The 16,225-nt window shown below is 36.3% G+C and overlaps 1 protein-coding gene across 2 annotated transcripts in view; it reads left to right on the top strand.

The window, feature by feature from the left end:
• Positions 1-16,225, top strand: part of SNAP25 (synaptosome associated protein 25) — a 560,791-nt gene that overhangs the window by 281,587 nt on the left and 262,979 nt on the right. For both annotated transcript variants that reach the window (XM_044056714.1, XM_044056704.1), the window contains exon 3: positions 10,797-10,838. In XM_044056714.1, the coding sequence (XP_043912649.1) occupies positions 10,797-10,838 (42 nt within the window). The remainder of the gene's footprint in view (positions 1-10,796; positions 10,839-16,225) is intronic.

Consider the following 16,225-nt stretch of genomic DNA (forward strand, 5'->3'; position numbering starts at 1 on the left):
CATTTCTGACAACAATTTATCCAATATGGCGTTCTCCAGTATTTATCCACAGACCAAAAGTAAACTTATAAGTCAGTATGACTCTGGGTTATTCTAATTTCCCTTGATCTTAAAGATGAGCTTGACAACGGTAAGTCTCCAGCTGGGAAGAATCTTACCATAGTTAAATGACTTTGTGATAAATAGATATGATGGTACTGCAAGTTCACATTGGCATGATCTCATTGAGGGGTCACTGTTACTAATGTCATCCCTCTTTCACATGCTTTACTAAAGGTCCAGTTGGCTTAGTACTTTTTCCACATAATTTAATCACATTTAAATATCTAAATGTTGCTTTCACAAATTATCTCTGTCTTTGTGGAAACAAACTGTTTTACTTAAGATTTTCTTAAGATTTTGTTGTATGTAAGAAAACATTTTAGAATCTACACACTTTTTTCTGTCTTTACTCCCACCACATTTTAGATATGTTTATAAAATTGTTTTATGTTATGTTCAGCATATTTAGATAGCATTTCCTTCAACCTTTTCCTGATCTTACTTAACACTGTTTTCAATTTTCAAAGTTATAGTTTGACCCTGTTTCAGTGTTTTTTATCTCTTATCTTAATTGTCATACTGTACTGAAAAATATCCTCCTGAGCCTGACTTTTTAGATCCTGATGTTAAACAATTTTCAATTTTTTGTATTCAAACAATTTACCTTTCAAAATTACCAAATTCCTGCTGCCATCTTTCCATTAAATGTATTAGTCCAGTTAGACACAGGAATTGTGTTGCTTCCACATAGCTTGTTATTAACCTTCTGCACATTTGGTTTATATTTCTGTTTGGTAAAATGACAAACTCAAGAAACCAAAAAACTAATAAAACAAATTAAAAACACTCCGATACCAGTAGGTTAAATTCAAATGAGCCAAGCAGCAGATGAAATTCAAGTAAGCCAAGCCATACAGTCCGTCCCTCAAGTTGAAACGATTTATTTAAGCACCAAAAATGAGCTTTTCGTCAGACACACTCCAACTTCATCAGAAAAAACAGTAAAACAGTGTCTTGCTACAAGCCATTATCTCATATGCAAAAAATCATTTAAAAATCACATGATCTTTAATTAGTAAAACTTGTGTTATGTCGACCAAGCATTCAATAGAATATCAACAGTTAAAAAATTTAAATCAGCTACTACACATATAATGCAGCATAAATGGCATTAAAAACTGTGCACTGGAAACTGGTGCATGCCGCAACACTACGGTAGTATTCATAAAATAATAACATGAAGTAACAAATGCAACATCGATATATAACTCTTATAACTCTGTTGAAACACGTAATCACCTAAGAGACACTGGCAGGTATTCTTGAACCTCCAATCTAAATGTCCTGATAAATGCAAGATAGTATAACGATCTTGCAAATGTAAGAGTGGCCTTTTACAAAAATTTCCCCTCATCATGTAAGGGACCCAGTGTTTGAACCGAAGAACAATCGGTGCATACATAAGCCTAAGAAACTGACTAATAAACCCTAGTAGTACCTTAAAGGGCCATAAACTGAAAAACTAAGTAAGCATCAGTTGACGACACTCTAAAAGTCAACACAAACAAATATGTGAATCAATGAATAAAACATACTAAATCCCTACATAACTGATATATCAAAATATGTATTGAGAATAAAAAATAAGAAAAAATATAGAAAAAAAAATAACATATTTATAATAAATAAGCGCAATTCATGCCTTGACTTAAAGACCATGCAACAAAAATTTGTACAAAATAAGAAATATAAATCATACAATATAACTCCTACCAAGTGGCTGTATAAATTCCATTCCTGACCCTGGTATATGACCCAAACAGAGGAGAAAGTAATGAACCATGACCCTGTCCTGAGTCCGACACTATGCTACCTAGTGGCCTTTCAGAGAATAATAATAAGGGACCAATGTTACTGTGAAGCAAAAAAGACCATACTAGGAACGAACCTAAGCAAGTTAGCCCTGCCACACAAGGCTACAGAAATGTACAATGTTGCTGGTTTAGGAGAAATATATGTTAAAATTGTATTTAAAATATATATATGATAATTGAATGGACGGGTTTGATATGACCTGCCTAACTGCTAATTAAATTTGAATTATTCCAATGGTGTTCATGGCCAAAAATAATTATAATGAATTTGTCGAAAACACATGGAAATATTATCTGTAAACTACCTATTCAGCCTTTTAAGTTTCAAAAGGCAAGTAATGGACAACATGCCATTGAGACCTGGGGTATGACAAGCATCCATGCCCGTATGGTATCAAGGGACTGCGACTTTGAGGAAGAATGTGCTTTCATGGCAGACCTTTTCTCTAATAGGGGCTACCCGCAAGACCTTATTAAAAATCTGTTACAGGAGGTCCATAATAAAAGAACTTCTGGAGTATATGTACCTATTTTAAATCTAAATATCCCTGATACAGCAACATTCGAAGGGAGGAAGGATGAACCTTTCCCTATGTCATACAGTTTTATCTTAACATACAGCTTGGATGCTTGGGAGATTTTTGCTATTATATTGAAAAATTGGAATTTGATCACCCAGGATGACTCTATATGCAAAACTTTGGTAGAACTACCCCGAATAGTGTTCAAGAGAGGTTTAAATATTAAAGGAGTTTTAGAAAGAAAATCTAAGATTTTAAGCAACAGGAATGGAATGTATAAGTGCAATATGTGTCACTATTGCAGCCATATAAAGACAGAGATGAGATTTACTATCAGGGACAAGGTGTGTAATCTAACGGGTAGATTTAATTGCTGTAGTACGCAAGTGGTGTACTTGGCTCAGTGTTCTAGCTGTCCTGCATTTTATGTTGGGAAAACTGACAGAAAACTGCAGGAACGTATATATGAGCATCTTTATGCTATCAGGAAAGGCAAGATGGACAATGCTTTAGCCAGACACATAGCAGAAAACCCGAGTTATCATTTTTTGTTTTGCATTATTGACCAGGTGAAATCCGACTTTAGGGGGGGATCCACCTCCTTCCTTTTGGAAAGCCGGGAGTTATCGTGGCAACTCAGGTTGGATGCTTGTCATACCCCAGGTCTCAATGGCATGTTGCAGGGCTAACTTGCTTAGGTTCATTTCTAGTATGGTCTTTTTTGCTTCACAGTAACATTGGTCCCTTATTATTATTCTCTGAAAGGCCACTAGGTAGCATAGTGTTGGACTCGGGACAGGGTCACGGTTTATTACTTTCTCCTCTGGTTGGGTCATATACCAAGGTCAGGAATGGAATTTATAGCCACTTGGTAGGAGTTATATTGTATGATTTATATTTCTTATATTGTACAAATTTTTGTTGCATGGTCTTTAAGTCGAGGCATGAATTGCGCTTATTCATTATAAATATGTTATTTTTATTTTTTTTCTATATTTTTTTCTTATTTTTTTATTCTCAATACATATTTTGATATATCAGTTATGTAGGGATTTAGTATGTTTTATTCATTGATTCACGTATTTGTTTGTGTTGACTTTTAGAGTGTCATCAGCTGATGCTTACTTAGTTTTTCAGTTTATGGCCCTTTAAGGTACTACTAGGGTTTATTAGTCAGTTTTGTAGGCTTATGTATGCACTGATTGTTATTCGGTTCAAACACTGGGTCCCTTACATGATGAGGGGAAATTTTTGTAAAAGGCCACTCTTACATTTGCAAGATCGTTATACTATCTTGCATTTATCGGGGCGTTTAGATTGGAGGTTCAAGAATACCTGCCAGTGTCTCTTAGGTGATTATGTGTTTCAACAGAGTTATAAGAGTTATATATCGATGTTGCGTTTGTTACTTCATGTTATTATTTTATGAATACTACCGTAGTGTTGCGGCATGCACCAGTTTCCAGTGCACAGTTTTTGATGCCATTTATGCTGCATTATATGTGTAGTAGCTGATTTTAATTTTTTAACTGTTGATATTCTATTGAATGCTTGGTCGACATACCACAAGTTTTAGTGTTGGTGGGTGTGCCGGCATTCAATTCACTACTAATTAAAGATCATGTGATTTTTAAATGATTTTTTGCATATAAGATAACGGCTTGTAGCAAGACACTGTTTTACTGTTTTTTCTGATGAAGTTGGAGTGTGTCCGACGAAAAGCTCGTTTTTGGTGCTTAAATAAATCGTTTCAACTTGAGGGACGGACTGTGTGGCTTGGCTTACTTGAATTTCATCTGCTGCTTGGCTCATTTGAATTTAACCTGCTGGTATCAGAGCGTTTTTAATTTGTTTTGTTTGGTAAAATGATCTGACAGTCATTTAAACTTTATAACTCCATAATCACTGCACAGGAAAGGGGGTAATGCTTGAAACAAAGTAACAATTATCTCCTTAGGAGCACAAACAGTATCCTGAATGTTCTTTGTCCTTGTAGGTCTGTTTACAAATTGCAACAATTGCTGTCCATACCAGAACTGACCATCGACTGCCACTAGCTCATCTCCTTATTCTTTAAGTTTACTGGACCTACCTAACCCTCCCATGGGCTCAAGCCAACCTGCACTTGAGGTTGATGAAGAGATTGAGGATTTTGGTGTGCCATCATGCATTTACTGGAGAGAGTGTCCTGACCCTCTCTCACCCCACGGTAGTCCAACAAACTCTGCAGTTGCTGTTTGTGGGAGGTGCATACTTGTATCAGCATATGAGCAACCTCTCAATTAAGCATCATAATGTTTGTAGCATAGAGATCACCAGGCTCTTAATGCTGTTACTGCAGCAAGCCAAGGCAGTCTTCCTCCCAACAGCATAACCAAGTTGGTGTCAGATACTCCCCCCCCCATCCTCCTTCTACTCTTGTCCAATCATCTGAGGTGAAGGAAGGGCTTCACTCTGTGCCACAGTACCACTGGTGTTGCTACTGCATACAAGTTGTAAATGATTTCCTTACTAATGTTATAGAATTCATATTATTCCAGTCTTTATTTGGTAAATTCAAATTCCAAGCTATTGTTGTTGTTTCTTCCTTAGTTTTATGCAAGAAATTGTCATTAACACTTGACTTTTGAGGTGTATTCACAGCAACAGTAGTAACTTGTTTCAGGGTTGTCTTTATGACAGTTACACAATCAAGGATGTAAAAATCACTGTTCTCATAACAATCTTTACTTTCATAACACATCGACCTGACTTTTGTGACAATGTCTGTTAAGTAAAAATACACCCGGACAAAACTGCTTTTGAATCATTGGTAAGGTTATATAAACAGTGCAAATTTTCCAGAAAAAATGCTGATGCTCTTTGTTTTTAAAAACAATATAGATAAATCTGATTTTGCTATCTGTGAATTAAGTTTCTGATCTGGCAAAATCTAATTTTTTGTTAGTCAATTACTGTAATATATCTGCTGCAAAATTTTCTTCCCTTGGCTTGACTTGGGCATCCATTCTGTCTAAATAGACGTCCCAGATTAGGCTTGGGTGTTCTAAACATTCCTACTTTTTAAACTGGGTAATTTTTTCACATATGCATTTATCCAATTTTTTTCATTCATACTAACCTGATTTTCTTCCTACATTTTATTAAGAAAAATGTACACACTGTGTTATCTAAGAGGGCTGTACATTGCCTACTATCAATCAGTGAGTCCTAAAAATGAGATCATGTTATCCAACATGAATAAAAATAACTCCATACTTCCTTACACTTAGGCATCCTAAGGTCAACTACTCACATCCTCTATTTTCCCCTGGCAGGTATAATACTATCCTAAGGTCTGTGACCATCAGTTCATTTAATAATTGAATCTCCAGTTTCTAATATCTTAGCACTGATGAAGACTATAAGCTGAAACCTGTATGCTTTTTTCACCTGTTGGTGTTTGGAATTGATGTTTTTATGTGCTTCCATTTTGGATGGAATCTGTCTGTATTTTGATTAAATTTCAAATTTGAACAAGAGCTATATTGTGTGCTGGCCTGTGGAGTTGAACTGTGGTGTTTTTGGGTCTGGCACCTTATCGTACTTGCGTGGGGGTTGGTATTTTCTTTCAGCTTCTAATATATCATTTCTAATCTGAAGAATCCTCCACATCCAATTTACTATTGTCTGATCTTTGAATTATTACAAAAAACTGTTCTGTCAGCATTTGTCTTATTAATCTTAGGATTTTCATCACCTACATAATTTGCAAGCAAACAATTCTTATCTAGCTGTCTTTGTACTTCCACTGCCTGAACCATTTTGTCAATTGCAGTCACTCTCCTGTTTTTCCTTACAGAAATGCTCTTCAATCCTTCCAGTCTCATTTTAGATTTCTTCCTTTTAACCTGCTCCTACATTCTCTGTAGAACAATAGGGTCATTTTGTGTAGACATAATGGGGCCAGTTCCAAAACAATTGCTCTCAGTGTAAGTGACCACTTACATTGAGAGCAGATCTTTTGGAATTGGGCCCCAGGTCCAAGCCTGTTTACAGACGGGCCCTCCATTGAAGTAATTCACACTGAGAGCAAGTCTTTAGAATCAGGGCAAGCTTACACTGAGAGCAGATATTTTGGAATTGGGCAAGTCGTGTAAGCCTTTTTATAGATGGTCTTACACTAAAGTAAGTGATTTATGAGAACAGGTCTTTTGGAATTAGCCCAATGTGTTGTACCTGAGTGATGTTATTATTCTTTGTAATCTGGGTTTTATATATCATAACTGTATCATTAATGTTTAGTGTATTTTTCCTTAGCTTTATAAACATTACTAAATCTAATTTACATCTTCATTATTTCTGTGACCTTTAGCCTTTCTTTTTTTTATTTTCTCCTAAATGCACTGTATTGTAAAATTGTGGTACACCCATATCCTAAATTACAAAGATGTTCTCTGTTGTATAAATTTTAATAAGAATGTATGGTGCTTCCTTTCCTAAATGTGTTATATTTGTACTCCCCCCCCAACAATATTATTTATCTCATTAGCCCAATCAGTAATATTTGTTTCAACAGTTTTACATGCTATGCCAGTTGCACAAGTCCAACTATCCTTAGCAAATCTAACTTTTCTATAATAATAGCAAACAAATCGTCCATTTGGTATGAGAAACACCAAGTGTCCAATGGTATTATGTGTTAGCTTTATGTATACATGGCATTTGGTACACTGAGCAACACACTTGTTATGAAAATATTCAGTTATATGGCAATGATTTAACAGCTAGAGAAATTTTAGCCTGTTTGTAGAGAAATGAAAGGTAAGTTAGTATAATATAAACAGGAACTGCAATGTGATGTGAGAGAAAATCAAGACAGTGGTATATTTAGAGAGAAAGTCAGGGAAGGAAAATTGATAGAAGTCAGTCTTGACACTGGTGATGTGCAGGCAAGTGTACAGTAGTTGTAGTTCAACCCATGCGGAACCCAATACCAGCAATAACTATTAAAGGCAACAGCTGCTCAAACAGTTAAGGTTGGCTGTAGGGCTTTGTTGGAGGAGCTCAGTCATAGTTGGGTGGTAATATTGTATTAGGATTGTTAGGGATGGACAGTTATTTGGTTTATATAGCAGCTTATAGACAGTAGAGAGCTGAGAGTATATGAGCTGACGAGGAAGTTCAAGACACTTGGGGTGTCTGACTGCTACACATTGGTGTGATATATGGAGGGGATTGGCTGCATATTTTGTAAACTTGTAGCACTGTTTTAGCTTGTTTAGATATGTTTGTTAGATATTGATAAATATTGGTGCATCATAGAGAATTGTAGGTAGGTGGAGGTTGAGGCGATTTGAAATCTAGCTGTTTTATATATATATATATATATATATATATATATATATATATATATATATATATATAGTTTGGCTCTATAGACAGTGCCACATTTTTAGTGAGTTTTTCACCTACATGATCTATGTGGACAACAGATTTTAGGGCTTTAACTATATGAATTCCTTTGGTATGGGTAACAAGTGGTGTTTTGGCAGTGTTAGATGGGGTAATGGAGAAGGAGGACTTTTTATTGCAAGGGGTTTTGGAGTGAAGATTTGTTGGGGTTGAGCAATAGATGGTTGAAGGTCAGCCAGTTTTCTACTGAGTAGAAAGATTCTTTATTTTTTAACACCACTATTAAATTATCACTTAAAACATAAACATACATTCATATAAAAGAAAACAAAACATATGAGCATGTTTACAGTTACATTCTTTCTGCATCACATATGTTCTTTTTTATAATTATTGCCAATCCAACATTATATAACTTGTTCAACTCATACCTTCTCTTAAACCTCACTTCTCCTCCTCCTGAACATTATTCTGCATATATTGTTCCCACAACCTGATAAAAATTCTTGAACATATGATGGTTTAGTAACTTTTCGAGGCAGGGTCATTAACAAAGATGGTAAATGGGATAGAACCAAATGTGGATCCCTGTGGAACACCAACTGATATGGCGAGAAAAAGTGCTGATTAGCAAGGTCGCTGGAAAACCAGAAGACGGAGGGGTTATTAAGACCTAGGTTAAAGAGGTTTTGTAAGAGAATAGTGCGGGAGACAGTGCCAAAAGCTTTCAAGAAAGAGGACTGACACTAGGTTACCCTTACCTCTCTTTGTGTTGACTGTATTAATGAAGCCAAGGAGAACCATGGAGGTGTTATGCTGAGGGCTGAAATCATGCTGCGAGAGAAACTTGTTTTTTGGTGGTAATTGGGACTGAATGTGTTTTTCAAGTATTTTGAATAGAGGGAAGAAAATGGCAATAGGCCTGTAATTAGTGACCTCAGGTGATTGACCACCTTTATTGATGAAGAGGATGTACCATTTTTTCCATAGGAGCAGTATACATATATAATATAGGATTAATTGATAGAGGTGTTAATCAATACAGAGACAGTTACACTATGAACTTTGCTGCAGGTTTTAGATATTCATTTGGTAGGTTGACAGGTGATAGAGAGGTGGGTTTTAGTTTCAGCAAAAGTTTTGTTTTTTTAATAGGGAGGTAGGGACTGAATGGAGGAATATGGATTATGGCGATTTTAAAGATTGGAATTTGCTGTGGGGGTTGTTTTGGCTGTTGCTATTGAGTTGTTGTGTCTTTCGGCTTATCCCGGTTAGGGGTCGCCACAGCGGAACTCCGGTCCGCTAATGTTTGGTAGTGGATTTTTATGTGCCGAGTTACCAGCTCTGATGCACAACCTTCAACGAAAGCACGCCCATTCATGTATGCCTCCTCACAGAAGACGCTCTAGCTGAGAATCGAACGGGACAACGTCTTGCTGTGAGGCGACAACACTACCGCAGCACCACTACCGTGGGTTTTTTGGCTGTTGCTATTGAGTAAGGATGAAAATAAACTGATAAAGATGGAGTTAAATGCATTGGTGATGTTTGTGGGGATGTTTGAATTGAGTGTTGGTGTGGGTTGTGTTAAATGGTCAGTGTTTAGGAGCTGATTTATGGAGGATAGGAATAACTGGGGTTATTGTAGTTTTTGTTTTGGAGATTCGTGTATTTTTTTTTCTGTCAGATTTAATGTGATAGTTCTGTTTCTGAGTTCCTTAAATGTTTGATAGCTGGTTTGAGTTTTATTTCTTGCCCAAGTTTTCTAGGCAGCATATTGAAGTTTCATAAGATGTTTGGTACTTCTGGTTAGCCAAAGGACAGAATTTGACATAACTTTTTTTTTTTCTTGAGTGTGGCTAGTTCATTTAGTATTCTTAGGAATATGTTACTAATGTGGGATACAACATCACCCAGATATAAATATTTAGCATTGATCAGTTGTACTGACTGAAATATGAGACAAAGGTGTCATTGTTTTTGGATGTTAGTTTGATTTCTTAAAGCAAATATGGGGAGATGATCACTGAGAGTCAGGGAGAGTTTCTGAAGTAGAGATTTCACTTGGGGTACATAAGAGTATCCAGTCTATTGTGGGTCCTCTATTTTTATTATTCTAGTGAGTGGGAGAGTTGAGTAAGACCATAGAGATTTATGTTTTTTGATAAGTTGCTAGATGAACTGCAGTGTGTGGTAGCTAAAGACAAAACTTTTCAAGTTAACCTTTTCAATCCTTTAAGCAGCAAGAAGTCTGTGTAAAACTATTAATGATTAATAGTTCCTAAATATAACTTTTCGGCAGCGGAGCCATTCCAATGATTTTTATCCTACACAAGGATTAAACAGAATTTTTCTTCCTGCTTAGGAAAACATGCTGTAGGAATGTTCTTAACCAGAAGGGCTATGTTTTCCACTGCTTTGATCGTTATAGCATGTTAGGCAATAAAAAGTAACAATATGTCTTCTGCTATCATCAGTTCCACTCCTTTTTTACATTATTATAATATCTGTGCAGTATGAAGGCAGAAGAATAAATCTGGTTCTAAGCATATGCTATATTAAATAATGTACATTGTTCATTGTACATGCAGTGTATACAGTTTATTAAAGCATGTTTCCTAAGTAATTCAATGCTACTGGCTTATCATAACATTTTTTGTAATGTTTGTCCTTATTTTATCAGTACACCAGAAGCATATGTTCTCATAAAATATGTCACATTTGGTCCAGCTTAAGTGGCTGAAAGATTTGGGTTTGCTCTTGGTTTTGCTTGATAAGTAAGCTATAAACAGATGCTCACTTGTGTTTTAAAAGAGGTTGGTGCCTTTAAAGTGTAGATTTGCCACATTCTCGTCCTTGCTCTTTTTGCAGCTTATTATATTGCTGAAATTATTGATCAGCTTTCGTTTTCAGGTGCATTTTCTTACCAGCAGAAATATGACCTCTATAATTTTTTGTTTTACAGTCACTGGAAAGCACTCGTCGTATGCTGCAGCTTGTTGAAGAGGTAAGCCTGGAAATGGGATGGATTACAACTCTAATGACCTGTTAAACAATCAATGTTTTCAAATATTAAAAATCTGTTCTCCTACATAGACTTGCAGGCATGAATGTTTGTCTATCTAGTATGAACGTCTCTGTCTGCCAGTAAATGCTAATAGGTGTGTGTATGGGGGTGGAGGGGTGGGTGTTACAACTTTCCACGTTTTACTTCCATTGCACACTTGATAATTTTAGCAGCAGAGACTTTAAAAACTGATGGTACTTCTATGCAAATTCATGATATAAAAAGCAACATAATTTTGGATTGATCACTGTCTCGTTCACAAGCTCTCACAGCAAAATATTTATTCTGAAAGAACTGTTTAGTGCTTATGATTTCATACAAGCTAAATAAGAACACTTTTCACATCAACATGCAGTACTTAGTCCATTTTAAAGGTTCATACAGATAATTATAGACAATGTTAAATGCTGATAAAATATATTTTAATTGTCCTATATATTCATACAGATAATTCTAGACAATGTTAAATGCTGATAAAAATATATTTTAATTGTCCTATATATTCAACAGTCATTTGACATCCAACACAGAAATGTTTTTGTTTCAGAATCACAAGGGCAAATACCATTTGTTATAAAGTGCTTTAACTAGTATTTGTACTCCGAAAAATAAATTTTTCAGGTAAGACTTTTTGTATTTCTTTTGTCTTTACTTGACTGGTCATCTAGCATATCCAGTGACTGGCTGAACACTTTATTCCCTCTGCCCTGCTAACTTTAATGGCATTTCCTCATGTAGGGTGTCCTTGTTAAATAAAATTAAGAATTTAATACACAGGAGGTTCAGATTTAAAAGCTTACTAGTGTACACCAGGAGGCAAAAAACGTACAAGTACAGAATTTTGTCTGACATGAAACAGGAAGCACACAATTTTATATAGGTTTAACATTTAAGCTATGCCCACCTTACTGACGTGATATGTCACAGGGCATTTACATCACTTTAGCTTACAGTCCTTTATTCATTAAGTCTGCTGATGCTGTATATTTAAAAAAAAACTTTTCCTCTAGATACAATACGGCCTTGCTATTCAGCTGGCCAGTCATAATGTCTTTCTGTAAAGTTACTTGTTCAAGGTTTCATATCAGTTTGAATACAATAGCAGCTTCAGTCTTTTAATACATGTCGTTGTTCTCTGTTACACTTTCCCACCAGCTGCGTGCTATCTTAGTAACACATATACAAGGCCAAATCATTCCAACAGGAAAGAGCAGAAGATTTTATTATTTCACACACTTAATTTCCTGACCCAGCAGATAATCACTTGTGAAAAGCATAAACATTAAAACTTGCTAAGCTAGCATCCTGCCAGGGTCAGAGATCAGCTTTGCTTCAAGCCACACTGCAGTTTTAAAACTACTTACATTTACACATGAATTAATCTGTACTGTTATATGATTAATAGAATAAAATGCATTATATACTACTTTGCTTTTAAACTAGCATTTCTCATATATTTAAATACACATTTTTCTAACATTTTCCCCCGTATTAATACTTTTTATTCTATTTTGAAGTATGCATAGTGTCATTTTATCTCCTAGCCTTTTTCACTCAGGATTTGCAGCTAGGTGAGTCATTCAATCTTTACTTCAGAAAAAGCGTCATCTGAGATCAATTTTTCAATCTCAATATCTTGGTAAAAAGTTTTAGTAACAGATACATTAATAAAATTTTTGATTAATCTTTTCATGCAGGGAATTTTACAGCAAACACATGCTCCTATTAGGAGTATACCCACACAAATGGCAATCAGAATATTTATTAGGCTGGAACCCCACCCCAAAATAGATTCTGGAAAAAGTCCGTCAGTGGGTTTGGGCCTGGTTCAGTCATGGCTGATACTTGCTGAATTACCTCTAGGTGGTTATTAATCTCATGACGATTGTCAGGAATATAAGCACAGCATTCTTTTTTGATAAGCGCGCACATACCACCTCTCGCCGCTAGGGTGAAGTCAAGAGCCATCCGATTTTGTAGCACTACAGTTCTCATTGCATTCAGTTTATCACTCACCAGTTCTAGGCCGGAAAAGTTGCATTACTCATTACTTCAAGAAGTTTCGACAACTTCCTCAGCTCCCAGATTGATTTGACTGCTCCATAGGCTGGGAATATTTCTGCCCAGGATATAACACTGTCACTCAAGTCCATATGTGTCAATTTGCTTTTGTCTTTTACTGAATTGTGGTCTTTCCAGCCAGCTCTGATCTTTCCAACTGGATTCACAGGTTTTTTTAACTGGACCTTCGGGTTTTCGGGCTGTTTCTCTTACGTTTCGTATTTTACCCAAAGGTAATTTTGCAGTATGTCTTATTGCCGGAACCAAGTAACCCAAAAACAACTGCCGGACCAATTCTCAGGTAACCATTTATATGCCTTTTTCCCACAAATAAAATAACAGTTTTCTACTTTAGTACTAATACGCATCAGCCCTGCATGAAACATTTTTTGATCTATAACTGACAATTGTTTAAACAGAACTGGATTTTTTTGAATGTTATTCATAGTTGTTTTTAATGAGTTTAAATACGAGTCATAATTAGTATTGCAAAAAGTATTGCCATTACTATTCTTAATATAACATCGGTAAGATATGGTTATATTACAATTGCTCCAGCCCACCTGGAGGGTGTCATTTTTGAAAAAACATACAATTCCTTTTTGTGTGACAGGTAAAAATAAAGCTATTTTGTCCTGTGATCTCACAGTTCTTGTATTGAAAAGTAAATTCTCCCAAGTCTCATTTATCCCCAAAGGGACAGCGGACGTTATCAGTCCTCCATATGCTGTCGGTATAGCTGTACAAACCCAGCAATTTGAAATGTTCATAGTCTCTGCATATACACGTTTCATGGCTAGGTATGTGTTAAAATTTGGATGCCAGTCTATAGACATTTCATTACGCCTTCCCACTTTCACGTGTGTGGTTGTGTGTAGGATGAACCACAGCAAGAGGAAAATTGTCACAATTACAGTCAATAAATGTACACTCAACAAAATGATTATGCAACATCTCTGGGGTTGATCTAAACTTCTATTCGCTTTGTTTTTGGCCATTTCAGTCTGGTTGTGTATCAGTCACAAAGTTTTTATCAAGTTGAAAGTTTTTTACCGGTTTACAATGTGTCAAATGAACCCAGGACGTCCTCTCGGCCACTCTAACTGCAGTAGGCATTGCCAACAGAACCTGGTATGGTCCCTCCCACTTTGGACTTGCCCAATTCTTCCTTTTCGTCACTTTTAGCCAGATCCACGACCCTGGGGCCAAGACTGCTTCCACCAGTCTGGTCTGTTCCTTATCTGAAAAAGAGTTAAACTGCAAAACAGATTTATTTGTTAACAGTTTCCTCATATAGCTAGCTAATGAACTGTCAGCCTCTTGCTCTGCAGGCATGAGAGCTTTCCACTGAGGCACATAATATGCTCTCCCAAAAACCATTTCAAAGGGAGTCAAACCCTTTACATTTGGAACTGTTCTCATACTCCGCAGTGCCAAAGGCAGACAGTATATCCAATTCTTTTGGGTCTCCTCTACTAGCTTTCTAAGTTTGTTTTTTAGGGTACCATTGTACCTTTCCACCAGTCCTGCTGACTGTGGGTGGTAAGCACAATGGTTCTTTAAGGAGATACCAAAAAATCTCCCAAGCTGGTGAATCGTCTGATTCACAAAATGTGTGCCATTGTCACTATAAATCCTTTCTGGAATGCCAAATCTAGGGATTACTTTTTTTATCAGGGCTTTTGCCACTGTTGCTGCATCCAGGTTTTTAGTTGGAAAAGCTTCTACCCATTTAGAAAACATGTCTACAATAACTAAACAAAACTTTTTCCCTTCACATTTATTCAATTCTATGAAATCCATACAAATAGTATGGAACGGGTATGGTGGTATAGGAAAACTTCCTTGCTTGGTTTTAAATGCTCCTTGTGCATGGTGCTTGTTACAAGTATGACAAGCTGCACAAAATTTTTTTGTGTAATTTGTGTATCCATATGTTTGGAATATTCGATTTACTAACTGTACCATCCCCCCTGTTGAGACATGGCACTGCCCATGGCTCAACAAAGCTGCATATTTAAATAAATTAGATGGCGATATCGTTTTTTTTTTTTTTTGGAAATGTACAGTCCATTTTCAAGAATTGCACCTCGTTTTACCCATTTTTGTTTTTTTGCTTTTGTAGTAAGCGTCTGCATTGTTTTTAACATGTCTAAATCTAAAATCTCAGAGGGTTGTAATTCCTCATTTAAAAGTACAGTTTTTGAGTCTGAGGCTGCTTGCTTTGCAGCTGCATCAGCTCATGCATTGCCTTTCAAAATCTTATCCTGTTGTTTTGTATGAGCTACACATTTACAAATAGCTACTTTGATAGGTAACTGAATAGATTTTAATAACTTTAAAATAAATTGCGCATGATTAATAAGTTTTCCACTAGATGTTATCATTCCTCTATTTTTTTATTGTTGTGCAAATACATGTACTGTAGAAAAAGCATACTGACTATCAGTATATATGTTTACACTCTTGTTTTTTGCTAAAGTACATGCCCTCGTCAAAGCTATCAATTCTGCTGCTTGTGCAGATACGTTGTGTGGTAAGGATTGAGCTTTTAAAATTTTAGTGTCTGTAACTACTGCATACCCCACCATATTCTTTCCTGTAGGACCCCTTCTGCATGAGCCGTCCACATAATATGTCACCTCGGCATTATCCAAGGGCATATCTGTAAGATCTTGTCTAGGTAAAGCTAACTGTTCAATTTTCTGTAGGCAGCTGTGTGGTGTGCCCTCCGCAGGAGTTGGACGTAATGTTGATGGATTTAATGTCGTACATCGTTTAATTGTCATATGAGGTTGGCTCAGCAGTATAGTCATACATGAAAGATGTCTAGCAGGAGAAAGGTATGCCACTTTCTCTTGCAGTAAGATTATTGCAACTGCATGAGGCACTCTCAATGTGAGAGGGTGGAATAACACCACTGAGGCTGAAGCCTGTACTGCCATTGTGGCTGCAACTACTGCTTGTACACAGTGAGGCAAAGATCGCACCACTGGGTCTAACTGTGATGAATAGTAGGCTATGGGGCGTTGCTTGTCCCCATGTTGTTGCGTCAATACTGACGTCATATATTTTTGCTTACAATCTACGGTCTGAAAAAAACGTTTGTGATAATTTGGAAGTCCTAAAACTAATGAAGAAGCTATCAACTGCTTTAACCTGCAGAAAGCCGTTTCTGCTTTGGTTGTCCATTGTAAGATATCTTGTGCTGCCATTGGTGTCTTATATATTAAGTCAGTCAGTGGAGCAGATTTTAAAGCATAATT

Source organism: Protopterus annectens, chromosome 1.part2, assembly GCF_019279795.1.
Source record: "Protopterus annectens isolate FY-2018-M chromosome 1.part2, PAN1.0, whole genome shotgun sequence".
NCBI classification, from domain to species: domain Eukaryota; kingdom Metazoa; phylum Chordata; order Ceratodontiformes; family Protopteridae; genus Protopterus; species Protopterus annectens.